At 34.8% G+C, this 18,506-nt stretch overlaps 2 protein-coding genes across 2 annotated transcripts in view; one reads left to right on the top strand and one right to left on the bottom strand.

Annotated features, from left to right (window-relative positions):
• The window catches only part of gudu (Armadillo repeat-containing protein gudu), a 32,827-nt gene extending 27,496 nt beyond the window's left edge, over window positions 1-5,331 (bottom strand). Inside the window, exons 1-3 of the mRNA XM_085957624.1 lie at window positions 4,784-5,331; window positions 3,435-3,741; window positions 1,404-1,764 (exon numbers count right to left, since the gene is read on the bottom strand). Of these exons, the coding sequence (XP_085813750.1) occupies window positions 1,404-1,764; window positions 3,435-3,741; window positions 4,784-5,307 (1,192 nt within the window). The 5' untranslated portion in view covers window positions 5,308-5,331. The remainder of the gene's footprint in view (window positions 1-1,403; window positions 1,765-3,434; window positions 3,742-4,783) is intronic.
• The window catches only part of LOC147064852 (SEC14-like protein 2), a 69,720-nt gene extending 51,459 nt beyond the window's left edge, over window positions 1-18,261 (top strand). The window contains exons 2-10 of the mRNA XM_085958169.1: window positions 8,303-8,375; window positions 8,645-8,688; window positions 9,534-9,657; window positions 9,871-10,080; window positions 10,781-10,861; window positions 16,023-16,222; window positions 16,971-17,116; window positions 17,369-17,517; window positions 17,991-18,261. Coding sequence (XP_085814295.1) covers window positions 8,303-8,375; window positions 8,645-8,688; window positions 9,534-9,657; window positions 9,871-10,080; window positions 10,781-10,861; window positions 16,023-16,222; window positions 16,971-17,116; window positions 17,369-17,517; window positions 17,991-18,121 — 1,158 coding nt within the window. The 3' untranslated portion in view covers window positions 18,122-18,261. The remainder of the gene's footprint in view (window positions 1-8,302; window positions 8,376-8,644; window positions 8,689-9,533; window positions 9,658-9,870; window positions 10,081-10,780; window positions 10,862-16,022; window positions 16,223-16,970; window positions 17,117-17,368; window positions 17,518-17,990) is intronic.
• The last annotated feature ends 245 nt before the right edge of the window (window positions 18,262-18,506 follow it).

Genomic DNA, 18,506 nt, shown 5'->3' with positions numbered 1-18,506 from the left:
TGCCGCCCCTGTGCATCGCACGACCTGTCTTCTTCCACGGGACGTCACTGCTCTCCAGCGATCCTGCATAGCTGGATGTATGGAGAGGCCTGTATCGTCCTTCACATGGTCAGACCATCGCATATTCATATTGATTTCCATAGTAACGCACGTATATATTAATAATTTAGTTGCTAGGACCCCAGACCCCCTAGCAACCAATAATAGTGGATTGGATTACGGATTTCTACCGAAATAACTTTTCACACAAAACAGAATTAACTGAAAATGAATTCAATTCTACTTAAAGATGGCTAAAAGTATTTAAAAAATGCATTGGGATCGTGCTCTGACATATTCTAAAAGTTTCAAATGTCTAGCTAGTCGGGAAGTTAGTTAAAAATCAATTGCAAAATTTGTACCGGATAAACAACCACCGGACAAGTAAGAATACCACCTAATAAAAACGTTGTAAAATATGCGAAAAAATGCAAAATATTTTATAAACTTTAGTAATATTTTATTAGGCAATAAAATTACTTGCCATGAGATTATTTAGAATTTTGGAAGTTTTTATTATTGAATTTCATTAGTATTTCGGTAATTATCTACTTAATATACCTACAACGTGAGAATATTATAATATTACGTAACTTCCGACCTTAATGAAACAAAGTCCGCATAAATTTTGTATAAAATATGAGCTACACCAATATTTTAATATGTATTTATTTTCGCGATATACTTATTAAGGAAATACTTTTAAATAAATTTGAAAAAAATATCGTGCGTTAAAAAATATAATAGGTTGGTATGAGAGTTCATAATATTCACTTCTATATTATTATAACTCACACCAAGCAGTGTGTTGAACGCATAGTAAATCAAGGTTGGCTCCTAATGGTCAAATTAGACGACCAGTCCGCCAACTCGCAGACTCAACTTTCTAACGGACGATCGGTTCGACCATCATATTTCCAATTGAAATAGGTACTATGAATCTAAAATACTTAATAACATAGAAAAACAAATATATGCATTTTGATGTCTGGGCTCTCGATGCAGCATGGAGTACTGCACTTTTCCAGGTGTATTCCCCATACTCAGGCACTCCGCACTTTGAGTCTAACGATAAATATCCTTGAAATGAATTCCTTAGTCATGATATCCTGATGAAGACTAGAAAGAACTATTATTCCTTTTACGAAAATAATTTATATTTTTTCAGTTTCTTGGGGGGGCGACACCCGAACCTCCCTCCTCCCCTCTTTGTGTGCGCACCTGAGTATTTGAAATAATTAGATAAATAAATAAATAAACAGATATTCTGCTCCGTTTATCGATCGTCCCTCAAAAAAAATGCTATGTGAAACCATCGCCATTTTTACATTTCCTGAAATTCCTTTATTTATAATATAACATACCAAGTCGTTGTATGCCGTCAGCTGCTCTAAGTTTCTCTCTGTTCGGCGGCCACTTAGCGGCTTCAGCCAGAGCTCCGGCAGCGTTCGTAAGCACCTCATCGTCCTCGTGATCCAGGAGTCTGACGGTCTCTTCAACCGCCTCCAAAGCTTCTAGTCTTTTTCGAGCCCCGCCGCTTCCGGTTCCTTGGCTATCATCGACGGAACACCTCCACAGCGCCCCAGTAAGTGCTGCAAGAAGTGGGCGATTGTTTCGCGCTCCTGATAGAGCACCGACGAGAGGCTCCAGCCCCTCTGCTTCTCTCACTGCTTCTCTGGTGCCAGCGTCAGAAGCGCATTTATAAATTGCACGGCTGCAGTACATCTGTGGTATTAAATTTGATCATTATAATTACATATCTGCCAGTGACTACCTTAGGTAGAATGTCGTCGCATTTTATTTGCTCGTATTCTTATTTATCCGGTACGCATTGTTTCTTGTGTGTCCAGTCCTAGCAACTTAATTATTAATATATACGTGCGTTACTATGGAAATCAATATGAAATGTCAAAATGACATTTCAGTATTCTATAATATTTATTCAGTATTTCTATGAAGTACAAAAAAAAGTATTTATTAATACATAGAATTGTCAAGTTTATATGATTCAACAGAAAATTGAAAAACGTGGTTTATAAAAAGCTCTTTTTATTTTGTAATTATTTTTAGTTTCAAATTGTCTGTAATTTTTTTGCGTAGGACCTACTCACCTAATTTATAATATTTATCTTCGGCTTTATTAAACACCACGATGGCCGACTGCTTTAAGCGTTGGCTTATAATGTCGTGGGTCCCAGATTCGAATCCTGGGTCTGGCAAATTTACATATTATTGTTTTTGAAATTGTGTTTTAAGTCAGAGTATGGACCTAATATGTTGAGCATGTGACTAACATTCATTTCTCGTAAAAACAAAATCTGTTAATACAAACCTCCTCAATATGATAATATTAGGATAGGACATGGTCAACAGAAAGAAGAAGAATATTAAACAGACAACTACGTGAAACACCTTGAATTGACATAGACACCATTTGATGAGAATTAGAGCATTTTCGCGAAACCAACTCTCAAATAGTGGTAGTTTTAGGTACGCGGAGATCTGTGGGTTTGACAGGTTTGGAGGCACCCTTGTCAAAAAAGTCCTGTACGATAAACTGCCATTAAAAACTTTACAATGGGTGCCTATTACAATAGAACAACAGTTATGTTGTCAGGACTTTTTATGCATCGATTATTATTTAAACTAAGATGTTGATGGCTTCTAACGAAGTGACCGCATCGTCTGCTTCATGGAAAACCGTCACTGCTCTTAACAGTGTAATAGTTGTATTCGTTCCTTTATCCGACACCCCTTATTATGTGCCACACCATAGCATCATATTATGACCTGCCTACCCCCACGGGACGTCACTGATATATGCGTTATGATTATATATGTCTGTTAATATGTAACATTACTGACAGACATGGAAATACATATGTATTACAACAATCGTTCATCTCCTTAATTTGACAGTTATTAATATTCGATCTTGTTAAAAAAAAAACACACCATAATATGAAGAGATTTTTTTTTATCAATTACCTGGTTCTGTTGAACGAACGTGTCAATAATTGACATACGGTGGTCATATTTTCATAGCGAGATTGCAAACAAAATTCCGTTCTCTGATATGGCCTGCCTACATTAATATCATCGTCACTGTTCTGGTAGAAGACACTAATTCGAAAAAATTACATATTGAGTTAGTACCAAAATGTTCCTTATTTCAAACTTTACCGTCTGGAAACCTTCTTAATAAATAAACAGTCTTTATTTTAAAGTCATCTTTTTTACGATTACTTAATAAACTCACATGATAGACCATTATTTCAAACATTTTAACAACTTCAAAGTCAAATTACTCAAAACTAGTATTATCCAGTTAGTGTGTTCTGCCAGAACAGAGACGCTATTCAATCAATACTATATTTTTAATTTGTATTATTTACCTTTAACTCAGTATTCTCCCCCGAAAGATGGTGAACTATGTCAGGAATCATCCCCTCAGTCTGTATCGCCAATTGAAACGATGGCTCCGAGGCACACTGCTGCAAAGTGCCCATGGTCGGTATCGCAATATCGATATGCACTGTCTTCAAGAGTCTGCCAAACAATGGAACGATTCCATGTTTCCTCATCGCTTCTCGGTTGCGACACGAGACTGACATCGACCACAAAGCCTTTGCGCCGGCCCTGGCAATTTCCAGTAGAACTCCGTCGTCTTCAGATAGATCTGAACGTGCAGTTGTAAGGCAACTGCAAAAGGCATAATCATTCATTTTGATTAATTATTAAAACAGCTGGCGAATGCCATGCGTGATGCTATTCTGATTATTTTAATAAAATACTTAATTAAAATTCAAGTGAAAGTTAATAATACCAATATAAAAGTGTATATTTGGCTGTATTATCCAGAGCCTGGAAACCTATATATGTACAGAGCCGTCGCGAAAGGTAGAGTAGCCATTGTGCGAGAAAATAAATAGTACGAAGTTAAAATTAGTCATATACTTAATAAAAAAACTTACTCATTCAAGCGACATACTCCATATACAAAACTTTTTTCGTATATAAAAAAATAGTCGTTAATACCCAATAATTATTTTTTTTATTTATATATTCTCACCTTCTCACTCTCACCTAGTTCTAACTGGTTTAAACTCAGCACTTCATCCCTGTTTAATAAAGCAGTGACAGGCAGGGAAAATAATAGCCAACAAAATTGCCATAACTAAATAATAACGTAGCATTTTGTTCAAAAATAAAAGGGCATTAGAAACAAAATCGCAAAAAATCACAGAACCTGTCATATGACCAGCGCTCAAAATGGGAAAGTTTACGAACCGGAGCGCTCGACAATTTTTCTGAAGATATTTCTTATTTATAGTTTATAAAAATAAGTGTGTCAGATTTTCTATTCTATGGCCTATCTAGCTCAGGTGGTCAACATATTTTTTCCACGAGACGGAGCGATAATTTTACAAATTTCACGATCCGGAACGGCGCTCCGGTGCGTTCCGTTCCATTTCGAGCCCTGCATATGACAGATCATAGTGGAACCGGCTGTTTATCAATCCATGCAATAGCTTCGGTTTATGTTTATGTTCGATTTGGTGTATGGCTGAATCTCGATATGCCCCGTCGTCTGAATCTCAACTAATCCCGGGAAGGATGCCTTCAAAATTTTAAGGCATCTCTTACCGGCTGGACATCACTGGATAGGACAGTGCCTAGTATATTATGATATATAGTATTAACTATATAAATATTACTGTAATGTAGTCACGTGCTGAATCACCTCGCACTGATGTCCAGCAAATCAACTAGCTTAGGAATCCCGCCATTTTTCCGCACCGATTTCCTAGCTTTCCGCACTTTTCCCAGATTGGCTATGGTTTCTGCCGCCAAAATTTGAAGATCTTTCGTCGGATCCGACAATATCACCACCAACAGAGGCACCGCTCCCAAATCTGTGACCCTCTTTCTTATATCCAGATTTAAAGTAATCTCTTTTAAAACAGCCAGAGCCCCAATTTTACACTTCATATCTTTGGTTTCTAAAAGATTCACTAGAACCTCTAATCCACCTACGTCTTGGATAGCTTTCTGATTAATTTCCGTTGATAAGTCATGGTCTTTGAGGCAAGACAGTGATACCATGGTGGCCGTTTGGTTACCAGCTTTCATATATTTTATCAGTTTTTGAATGTGCCAATATTCTGGCGGAATTGTAATGTCTTTCATGGTGTCTCGTTCATTCTCGTCGTCGGATGATGTTGATGACGTCGATGATAGATCACTATCGGATCCCTCGGAAACCATGACGATTCTCGGTCCATCGCTGTGGGATTCCGCTCCGCTGTGCCCCAATGACATTTTGATTTATATTTAAGTTATTTTGATGATTTCGGCCGACAAATGCGAGCTCGGAACACGAGATATTTAATCGATCATTACCATGACGATGGCGCACGCCACTCAAAAAGCATGCGCCTAATTAATACGAGAATATTCTTTTAAAAAGTGAGCGCGATTGTTGTATAAAAACTTCACTGCATTTAAAAACTACGCGTGCAAGCAATATTGGATGATTTTAAAAGTGACATACCTATGTTCCTGTGGGTACCTACCAGTGGTGAAGGGTGGGAGTGGGCTATTAACACAATGCTTACGGGCCCTTTTAATTAATTTTGTAATTAACGTGTTAATTTGCATTTGAAAAGTAATTAGCAAAAACACAATTTTGTGCGGCCCGTAAGCTAATAGTGCATACCAAACTTTGTCAGTCAAACGTATTTGTTTTCATTGAACTAAGACTAGATAGTGTTAGTTATTTTTTTAAATTCAATTGAACCCTGCCTAATCCAAGCCATAATAAATAATAGTCAAAAAGTATTATTAATAAATAAATCTAAAATTATGCCACTAAACCATACATAATATTAGAGAAAACCACTAACTAACCAACACCGTCTGTAATATAATATATTCTTAATTCAACGAAAACAAATAATTATGACTTGTGAAAAAGTGTGCACTATTTTGTCGGATCGCCCATAGTATACCTAAACAATTATGGTTTGGTCTATTCAGGGTATCATTAAATTTTAAAAACTAACCAGCACCATCTGCAAATTGTATATTAGTTCAATGAAATCGAATAAGTATGACTGACAAAGTTTAGTGTTCACTATTTACGTCGAAACTTACCAGCCTACCTCCACCCCTCGCCACTGGACATATTATTAAATGAAATGTAAAAGAAATAGCTTAATTTCAATCCGACTGTGATCTACTTTCCAGAATTAAAAACGGTCGTGATCTACCAGTCTCCCATTATCATTATTCAACTTGAACAAAATTAATGTAGGTATTTGGCTGAGGACATTTCTACATAAAGAAATATTATACTCAATTATTTCCTATTCGTCGTGAAAATGATAACTTATTTCACTTATCGTCAAACCATTATCCTACCAAAACCTACTACGCGGCGGTAAGGAGAACTGCGCCTCGTTTTAAAGTGTGAGGATTGACATATACTCTTTCTCTCACTCCGGTGGTAGTACGTGAGTGTGGTTCAATACATTGATATACTACTGGATGAATCATATGCTTCTTAAAATGACGCACGATTTTCAGCGACTCGGCCAGTGTTAAAACTTACTGTTTTAATATCAGCGGACTTAACTCGATATAAGCTCACTTAATATTTGTCTCGAAAACGACCTGGCAATAATTATGAGTAAGCCCGATCTAGCTTGCATCTTACTCTAACTAATAGTCAGCGCATGACGACTTGCTCTGTCCGCTCAGACATGAATTTTTGGTAGCTTGCAAGCTTTGGGTTGCAGGACCCTTAGGGTCACTATTCCAAGAACGCAAATTTAGTTTTACAACCAGGGCAATACGGATGAAATTCGGGAATCCATGTTAACGGTCTTAACGCATTATACCTACAAGGAAATATTATAAGACGATTTCGTAATATCTTTTGTGGTACATTTTTAAAATGACACTTGTATGGGAACTCCTCATCTAGTAGTATATCAATGGTTCAATACGAATCAAGTGATACTACGACTAGATCCGAGGGCTTGCTCATGGTTAATTTGAAGACGACTTACAAGTAATCTGGTTAAGGAAATACAAATAGTAATGATATGCCTCCAATAATAATGATTCAATGCACATTTACAATAAAAATAAAGTTCATAAAATCACCAAACATGCTAATAAAAATTGACCTTTATGAAGAGGTTAATTTATTGATTACCTACAAAAATCATCATAAAAATCATTTAAGAATCATTTTAATCCATTGAGTAATCGCCGTCAATTTTGGCGCCACTTATTTTTGGTGTTGTTTTTCAAAATATATTCGTATGACCTTCGGAATTTACGTACATATTAAAAACACAATTATAAATTAAAATGACTGGATAACTGCGTGGTTTTAAAAAATACCTACACTAAAAAGTTGTAGCATTTTTTACTCAATTAAATCTGTACCCATTTTTTTTCCTTTACAATGAATTTTGATTCTTATAATAACACTTTTTTTTATATAATAATGTAATAGTGGCCTTTTTGTCTATGGGTGTTTCTACTTTTAATAAAACATAGATGTCACTCACATCATAATTAATAGCAATTAACAGGATATCACTGCATACCTAATTAAATGAACTGCTTAAAAGTTAGTTGAATTATTTTTAAATGCTTATATTTATATTAAATTAAATCATTTGGTTTTTACCTACATAATAAACCTGCATCATACTATGTGTTGAATAATTTGAACTTGTACCTACAGCGTCAAAGACAGTCGCTCTTGCCACTACTCCACTGTGGAATTTTCCTCTTCTTCATGTCGCTATAACCCTATGTGTCCATCTGCCTCCATCCGGATCTGTTCAAAGTCGTTTTCCTCCAGCTTAGGACGCCCAAGATCGTTAAACCCAACTCAACACTATCTCTCCATCGTTAGCCTTCTGGCTTCCCAAATGTCAGTTTCTTTGTCATGCATGACTCGTCCATTCTGTGTATATAACCCAGCCATCTAAGTTCCCCAGTCTTTTGTACAAGATACATTTCAAATGTCGGTTCAATGCCCTGGAATATAGCACCTTCATTAGACCGAAGCGACGTTTATTACCTAGCACAATTATTCTTCTTTTCATTTCGATTTCTACGCTACTGTCACTGTTAGTAGAGGACCCCGGGTATAAAGTGCTGTTGTGCATCCTGAAAGTATCCACCGTGGAATCTATTTTAATAATGTTTTAACTAATAACGTCTTATTCTTATTTTCTAGCTTCGTCGTAATGTGAAGGACTGCTGTACAAGACCAGAACACACCGACTATTTCTTACTACGATGGCTACGAGGTATGAGCAATTATCATAATTACTTAAAAATTATAACATAGTTAAACATACTGTGTACAAATGAACACAAAACGATAATAGTTCATTAGTTGAAAATAACTTTTATTTAAGTATAATTAATTGTATCGTGAAATAATGTTGAAATACTCCTAAATAATTCTCCTATGGAGTCTCGAAATATCTGTTACCTTGAGTATCCCAATTTTTCTATAGAAAGACCCTGATCATAGATATGATACTGTACTAATATATTTCTTTGATTATTTTAGCTCGATCATGGAATGTAGAAGCGGCAGAGAAGATGTTGAGAGATGTAAGTATAAATATTAAAATATTAATAACAATATAATATATCTATGGTTACCCTCCGATTGTCCATAATATTCATTAAATATATTACATAGCTTTAAAGAGTGCGATGCAGAACTATTGACATTAAGCATCCATTCTAACAAGAAAAACACGTCACATATTCTTTCTCTCTTCCACTTAGGCGTTCTAATAAGAATTATGTAAGTATTTCTCAGTGAACTTACGTCTTCGAAATCGTTAGTATGTTAGGCATGTATCTTAGGTACTTACACGCCTAAGTATGGTTCTGCATCACGCTCTAAGACAATAGGTGTAACCCTTAGGCTATAGGCTACTTTATAATAGACTGCATAAAGCTATCTGTTGTGGTTTCATTTTGAGCTAGTGGTAGGTATAAAAAAATACATTTTAAATTCATTTTATTAGAGATACAATATTATTACAGATATGGTTTCACACAGTTATAAATAAACTTAAATTTTAGAAGGCGGGAGTACTCACCAAAGTTACGATTAGGTATCTGCCACTAGCCGTGGGCCTCTCTGTATATTTTTATTTACTATGTCCAATTGGCGGAATGTTAGAAAATTATATAATAAAACACAGCGTGTTAAGTTTAACAAATATTCAATGCAGTAGTTAAGACAATATATTTTAAACAATCAAACAATTTGAATACATACAAAAATCCTACTCTCAGTGATACAATACTTGCAACAGTTGTAACAATACTTGCAATTTAGAATTAAAATTCCAACTGATAGGTAAATATACTTGACATTATGCGACCTGGGCAGTGGTTTAATAAATGTAATAAACTGATAGGTATACATTTTTTCATTCCAGTCCCTGGCATGGCGAGAGAAATGGGGCACAGATACGATAATTATGACAACATGGCAGCCCCCAGAAGTAGTCACAAAATATTTTCCCAGCGGAGTCTCTGGATTTGATAAAGAAGGATCCCCAAGTAGCGTAACATTTATTTGTCATTCTTTTTCTTTTTTATCTTCCGATGGCGAACATTCATTGATTTAATATTCTCAGCACAAAAACAACTTTTGAACCGAACGAAAACATCTGCTTTTACTATTGGAGGATCATCGATCTTTAATTCTTTAATTCTTCGTTTTGATCTTCTCTGTAATACTGAAAAAATATCATTACTTCTTTTGCGTTTCAGTTATAATTTTACCATTTGCTGAACTGGATTTATGGGGTTTACTGCACTGCGTGAGAAAAGCTGACGTTACACGGATGGTCATGCGAGTTCTCGAAGAATATCTCAATTTGGCAAGAAAACAGAGTGAAATTCATGGCGAAAAGGCGCTCAAGTTGACAGTTATAATGGACATGGATAAATTTTCAATGCGACAATACACGTGGCGGCCAGGTAAACTATACCGACATAATAATATTATGATTTAGAGTTTCACATCACTTAGACATAATTTATCTATCTTTAGTTTATCACAGAGCTACATATTAGATCTACTCAATTTTCTAAAAGGTTCGGTTCCACTACATCAAAAATAGAAACCTTGATTCTGGTGTAAAACCAATATACTTACCTACTTAACTGACTATTTTACTTCAAATTCTCACAAGGACATGGTCAAATATCAATAATAAATTGTTAGATGTTTCGTGAACATAATGTACCTAATGTAATTGTCACTTGTTAATTGATTTAGTATACCACTCAATTTGTTAGTAATGTAATTACAACGTTATAAGCTAGTGACATCTACAAATATTTAGTAAAACATTATTGGTCTGTTATAATCTTTACTAAAATTTGTATAAAAACAACTAGCACCCCACTGTAGGAATAAGAAAAACTCCTAAGTTTCTAAATAATATTTTCAAAAATTCAGGACATGTTTTGTATCTTCCGAGAGTTGGTGTGTTTTCTTATTCATTTTGTTTACTTCCATAGAATAGGACGACTTCGCAACTGAAATATTTAAAAAGTTTGGTTAAGTATCACACTTGTGACTGGTCTTATTTAATAATTCTCCTTCTATAAAAGAATAATCAAATTAGCTTACCGTGTAAGCCCCTTTTAACCCGTCTTTATTGTCATCTTTCAGCTGGTGAATTAGTAATAACACTTCTGCAAATGTATGAGGCGAACTACCCCGAAATTTTGAAGACCTGCTATATAATAAATGGTAAGCTATGCATATTATATATATCTAACTCATAATATTCCAATCATGGACCCTGAAGACAAGGGAACAGAAGGCAATTGATGCCTTTAAGATGTGGTGCTGGCGCCGAATGCTTCATATTTCTTGGACGGAGCACAGGACGAACCAGTCAATCATCCAGAGACTGCAGATAAAGGAACATCTCTCGACAATTAATATGTCTGAGATGAATTCTGCAGTTTTTTTGACATATTATCCGGCGCGGACCAGACAACCTAGAGAGACTGGTGGTTTTGGGTAGCCTCCAGGGAAGGCGAAGCAGAGGAGGAGTATCAACATGCTGCAGTGACCAAGTGAAAGAGCTAACTGGGGGCACCATTCATTCTGCCCTGCGAGAAGCAGAAGATCAAGAAGGATGGAAAGTCTTGGTCCCTCAAAGGATGGCAAAATTAAATAGTGGTCACAATCCTCAGCCATGTGTGTACGACCAAGAAGAAGAACTCATAATATGGCTGTGGAAACAAAATACATCATTATAATGTACTTTCGCCGTTAGGTCCCTATTTCTCAAGCGGGACGAGTAATTGCTGGAGGAAGCTTTCCATTTACTAAAAACTAACTAGTATTCATCAACCTGTTAGACGGTAGAAAGTTCTTCAAAGAAGGCATACAGGGCACAAGTTTCAACAGTTTACTCAGTGGTTTGGATTAATTCTCACACATACACACTGTGTCAACCCTAGTGTTGCCCTTAGGCAGTAGGCCCACAGAAGGCGGCACAGCAACAAGTTTACTAGATATTGCTTAACACACTTAAAAATCAGATGCTCACTGCCACTGCCCATGTTGGTAGGTAGTTCAATGTTTTCTCAGAAAGTAGATCGACGACATAATGAATTGATAATTTTAGATCGATAGAGTTAATAGTCAGAAAATATAGGTGAGGCAGCCTCTAACGGTGTAAACTGTTACACTAGTGGGATCTGTATTATGTATGACATTGTATTTTAGTTGAGTGGTTACACAGTTTGTAATTGACGTAAGCGGTGTTGCCATAACGCTTTTTGTGGGTTTTCTGCTTTAAACAGACTCAAAATGCCATCCTCTATTTCGACACCTCCTACGTAGAGTATTGTAACTTCAAAATCGCAACTTTACAGGAGAGCGGTTTAAAGATACAAAAGCTTGGTGTAAGTCGACCTTTTGAATGTTTTGCACCAAATTTGGGATGTCAATTGTAAATTATAAATAGATTTGTTTTGCATTAAAGGATATCAAATATTTTCTGTGGTTAATCATAAAATGCAGTTACAATATTATAGTGCGGAAAAGAATTTGATGCAAATATTGTATAAACCACATACAATAGTTTACGGCGGAACCTCTTACATGCATTTAGTTGTATGTGATACTTATCATAATTTACGTCGTCATGGTTTTGGTGAAATATATTGTATATGTTAGATACAATCCTTCACCTAGGATTTTTTGCGTATTTAAAATCATAATTCGGTAATAACAATAATTAAAAGTTATGGTATGGGTCGTCAGATAGGTAGGTTGGAAAAATACTCTATATAAAATTGCTTTTATTGTCATTTAATAAAACATTAAATAAATTTAAGACTTTCATGACATGATAAAAATTAAACATACAGAAAAAAACAGAGAAGAAATAATTTCAATCAAAAATCCAATTCAAGGAAGTATGTAAATATTGAAATAAAATTAAAAGCAAAAAAAAAAATTACAATCACTTAAAGCCAACGTTTTTGGTTAAATAATATATCAAATATCAAAAGAAAATCAGACAAGAGAATAACAATGGGTGATTAAGTGGAAGGGTGCACTTCAGGTTAAAATATAAGTGAAACTGAAAAAGAAATCATTCTGCAACTATATTTTTAGTTTGGAATTAATTTTCAATTATATGATGCGAAAAAAGAAGCATACACAATTTAAAACATACAACCGAAAATAGAATTTTACACTGACATATTAATTATTAAGCTGATTTTATTTTCATCCTACAAAAACACAATTTGCTATAGGTGTTCGTATTTACAAATAATAAAATCAATCTTCCTCAGAAACTGCTGGTGGAATTTCAGTGGTAGGTATTAACAGGTATAAAATTACTGAAAAACTCAAGATAACGCTCAGGAATGCTTCCATTGCTGCACGTATGCAGTAAATAATCTGTCTTAGCTTTTGGAATTGGCAATATTTGTGAATAAAGAACCTTTACCGAAAATGAAGTTTCTCGTTGTGTTACTTTTCACGACCATGGTCGAGTAGACAGTGCTGGACAAGTCGCACTTGTAATTAATCTTAAACGGATCATTGTGATTTACATTAATTTGTATTAGTCCATATATGATAATTTAATAGAGATCTGAAATCAAACATACTACGTGATTGATCTCTACCACATCCTCAGGTTTTCCTTCTTGTTTTGTCCATCCAACTAAACAGTACCATTCTGGAGGTGCAAAAATTTGTTTGTTTGTCGAACATCTTTCAATCAGGGCTTGAACGCAGTCCTCTTCATTTTGCGTACGTCCCCTTTCCAAAAATGTGTGCTTTACATTAACATTGTATTTATGGACCAAATACAGTCATGTTAAAGTCATAAACAATGCGATTTCTGTTCTGGCCTATATTGTTAGAGCAAAACCTGAATTCTTTTGCTTATAGACCACAATAAGTAAGCAACTTGAGTCCTCATTTGCACCTCGTTTGCCTTCAGCTTCCTGCCATATGTATCATGTAGCTACCTTTTGTGTAAATTGAAAAACTGTGAAATTTCATACTGATAATTTACGTTTATAATAAAATGTACTTACTCAAATTTCCGTGAAAGGCATTCAAAATTCGCAGATACAATTTTTCCGTGTAATGATTGAACATCATTTTTATCAAATAATCTTAACTGAAGAGCAAGGTTCTTGCCATAAATTGGGAGTTGCTCCGTGGATGCTACTCAGACTTGTAAGTTTTTGAAAATGTGACATTGGTCACACTGGTCCTTTTTAGGGACATAGTGACACAACACAATTTAAAATTTTCATTGATTAAAAATAATAATTGATACTGCCTTTCTGTTTGAGCTTTATGTGTGTATATTATGGGCTCATACCATTTATTATATAGTTTAAATAAATGGGTAAAATCCAGGTCGCGATCTAAGTAAAGTTTGCTTGATCGCTGTCGAACATAATCTGATTCGACCGGTTGGATGGACTTAACATGGTCGGAAACACTGGTATTCATATCTTCAGTTAATACAACATTGCAATTTTTGTGTCGACTTCGTTGATCAGGTGTTAAAACGGCGGTTTCATTATCCACCTTGTCCAAAGCTGTGAATACGAATTGGTCACAAATTGAGAATGTAGCTAGAAATTTTTTTTGCAGACCTTAACCAGCTCCATGTTATTTTCATTTTGATATTTCGTCAGATGATATTTAATGGTAAAACTTCGCCGCGACTGAGTTTCAGTAAAAACTCTGCGTTGCTTTTCATTAATCGCTAATTTAGCAACATATTACCACTTTTATTTCGATCACCCGAAACCTTAACCATTATAATTGAGGTTTTAAAAAAAAATGATTATAAAGCATTATAAATCTCATAGTTTATGATAACAGTACCTCTTGAGGTGATTTTTCACAAAAATAGATCTATATTTTATAATATATCCAATTACTTTTACTGTTAATTTTTTCGAGAGAATGTAGTCTGTTTGTATCAGCAACGCTGGCACTAGTCTCATCATCGTCACAAATAATGTCTAAAAGTTCCATTATCATATTTTAATCAGCACCTGAAGGCAGTGATGACTCTGTAAAAAGCAAAACAACTAAATAAACATGAATTTATAAAAGTTATCACGCGTATAATGTTGCAACTAAAATTGTATGTCGCCGTATAATATGATAAGTACTACATACAATTTATTTTACTAAAATAAGCACGACGTAAATTATTATAAGTGATAGATACAATATTTTTTTTCAGTTTTTTCCGACGTAATATATGGTAAATATTACATACAATAATAGTTACAAGTAAAGAAACGACGTAGACAATGGTAAGTATAACTTACGATACTTTTTGTTGTCATACGAGAAAAAGATTAAAAATATTAACTTACCTTGAATCATAAAGTCACAGTTTTCCTGGGTAGAATTTATTTCGTCCATTGTTGTTTTACTATTATTATCCATTTCTATAATATTATACGCTGTACTATTAACTGTCCCATCTGGCCTAATCACACATTTTTGTGCACGCATAGATTTTCTATCAATTTTTGTATTCTTGACACTAAAGTCCTGTAGGGGCGGATATATTGCGCAATATTTATTGACATTGTCTAGATCTCTTCATTATGGTATTTAATATTTACCAAACCATACAAAAATACAATATAACCGAAAGTTCACAGTGGTAGCGGTTTGTCACCTCCCGTCCGAAGTGAAGTATCGTAATTAGCAGTAACAATACACCCACGCGGCAAGATCTCCGCGCGTTTCCCGCGTATAGTATTGCTAAATACGTTACCATACTTCACGTCGGAAAAATTTCAAGAAATTTGAGATACAATAATATGCAATGCTTGAAAATCGCACTTATAATACGAATTTTGAAATTCTGTAAATTGCATCATATGTAATACATACTATGGATACGAAAAATGAAAAAAAGTGAAAAACGTCATTTTGTTAGTTACAATAGTATACGTAGGAGGTGTCGATTTTAGACACAAATTGTATGCAATTCATTAATTAGGTATATACTACATTTTATTATTTATGCATGGCGGTTATCTTGAACAAATAAATGTAATGAAGGTTTCAAAAAATACCAATTATTTTTCATCTTCTTCCTTTTCTTTCACCCTGTCACGCCCCAGCATTGGGGCATAAGGCAAGCACAAGTTTGCGCCACTTCCCTCGATCCATCGCCAACTCTCATGCCTCCCGCCATGTCAGACCTATTATTAGCCAGATTGATTATTCACATACACTAAAATAATGTTTTCGTTTTTTACATATATCTACGAATTGAAGTATGAATAATATTTCATTAGAAATTAAAATATTAAAAATTTATCTCTCTATAGCCATAAATACGTTACTAATGATTAATGAATGTCAACATTTTCTTTATTTCCAGCTGCCAAGGTATTTTCTTTGGCTTTCGCAGTGGTAAAGAAGTTTGTTAATGAATACACGATAAGTAAAATAAAAATCTACAAAGCCGACAGAACGAAATGGGAATCGGTTTTATTGCAAGCGATAGATGAGGACCAGTTACCTAAATACTACGGCGGAACACAGGTGGATCCAGATGGAGACCCACGATGCCCATCAAAGGTAACACTGATAATCATTGTCATTATCATTAGGAGCGCAACAACTCGGTGTAGGTTCTAGTTTCCTCTGACAGCTTTCTCCATCTGTCTCTATCCATTGTGACCACCAACAGTGGCGAAAGGTGGAGGGGAGATAATTTGTGCAGATCTGGCATAAATGGTGCACACTAAACTTGGTCACCTACATGCTTATATTTGTTTTCATTGAACTAAGAATACAAATTGCAGATTGTGTTAGTTAGTGTCATAGCCTGCCTAACTAAACCATAGTAGCATCAAAAATTTGATTGTAGTTGTAACAATAAATTACAAAAACATGACTTAAAATCTCTATGCTTGCAGTCGACAAAAAAAGCATTCCAATGATTTTGTCCCATCATGAAAATAATGAGAAAAAACTGAGATAACTTTATATTAAGTAAATGAAAAATTTAAGATTTAAGAAATAATATTATATTGTGCATTTTGATGACCATAAGCTTTGGTCGCTGGTGGATTGCTGATCATTTCATGACGAGTGTGTAGTTTTAAGATTCTTCCATGTTATAAAGATTTTTTTTGAGGTCTGTCAGTGGGTGGATTGAAATAGAAGCCAGGGAGGAGGAAACCATAATACCTATATTATGATTGTCGAAGAACGAGATTGAGGATTGCATACTAACTGCTATTGTACAACACTAATATTTAGCTATGAATATTATTTTTATGCAGGAACATTTTTTGATAATGTATTTTTCGTTAATTTTTAGATAAAGCCCGGCGGAAAAATACCAAAGTCATATTATTGTCAAGACATAACTGAGGAAAAGAAGGCCAATTACACCAACGTTATTGTGAAAAAAGGAGAAAAGTACACACTTGACTTATTATGTGCGGACCATGGATCTTTTCTTAAGTGAGCATAATAAATATCAAATTCAAAATATTTCTTTATGGTTTCAGTTTAAGATGTTTCCCATATTCTGTTTTCTGACATGGCGCAAGCTTCCAAGCTTAACTATAATAAACTGATTATTAGTTACTTTCTTTATAGGAAATATTATTTTCAACTTTGTCAATCAATGCTAAAATTCAGTTGGCTTAAATATTTTTATTTTTTCGATAATTTAAAAATACCAATAAGTACAGACTTTTATCGTGTTTGCAGGTGGGAATTTGGTTTAGAGGATCATGATATAAAATTCAGTATTTTATGTCTGGATAATGAAGGGGAAGAGACTGTTGTTCTTGGACCGAGGAAGATTTCCGGTAAAGCTCTAGACACCGGTGTGATAACAGCAAATGGACCCGCTACTTGTAAGTATTACTCTATACTGCAATCTTGGATTATATTGGTACTGATATTATGAGCAGCCTCTTAAAATTTGTTTTCAACACCATTATTTATTTTAACCGGATGTATGCCGCAAGCACGTTTACGTGTTTTACGTGAGGCCGGCCATAGAAAATGAGCGCGTATACACGCTGTACTTCACACTCATTATAGTTACTAGCCCCGGTTGATAGTTTTAAATAATTTAATATAATATTATACACACATTGCCATCTCTTGGAATCATGGTTAAATACATAACCGAAATACATGTCTTTACATTCTTCAGTTACTGCCATGCCAATACCTCCCGGCATTTAATGTGTCTTGTTCAATTTTTTCTTATTTAATAAGGAAATGCACTTTTAATTGATATTAGAATTATTGAAAGAATCCATAATTAACATGGATGTTTTATCAGTAAGTCTAATACTATGTTAATTTATTGTATTTCCAGATACAGCAGTATTTGACAATACATCATCTTATCTACGAAGCAAGAAGATATTTTATGACATAATGATAGTCCCTCCAACTGTACTGGGCAACACACCTGAAGACATTGATAGCTCCAACGGTGTGCATTAATAGTTAATAAAAATAATAATATTAAACAGGCCAGGTCTTATCAGATTGGGTTCAATCGGGCCCCATGCTCTATGGGCTTGGCATGAAATCTTTTACCAATAAAATATCCTTTTAGTTTTGTTATATATTCTTCTTCCTCAACGCTACAACCCAGAGTGGCATTTGTCCACCTCCACTGGATCCTATCCCTCACCAGTTTCCTGGCTTTCCTATCCTGCTCCAGTCCTCTTCCACAGTGTCAATCCACCTCACTCTCAATCTTCCTTTAAGTCGCTTACGATAAAGTGCCAACTTGGATCATTGGTGCCTCAAGAGTTGCTTCTTCAACCCGATTTTGTTACACGATAATTTACATAATATCAAAATGTCAACAAATTGTAATCTT

Source organism: Rhyacophila brunnea, unplaced genomic scaffold (genome assembly GCF_057557595.1).
Source record: "Rhyacophila brunnea isolate RB1 unplaced genomic scaffold, BYU_Rbru_1.0 scaffold_7, whole genome shotgun sequence".
Taxonomy (NCBI): Eukaryota; Metazoa; Arthropoda; class Insecta; order Trichoptera; family Rhyacophilidae; genus Rhyacophila; species Rhyacophila brunnea.
The sequence above is the reverse complement of the archived record's forward strand: the minus strand, read 5'-3'. Positions and strand labels throughout refer to the sequence as shown.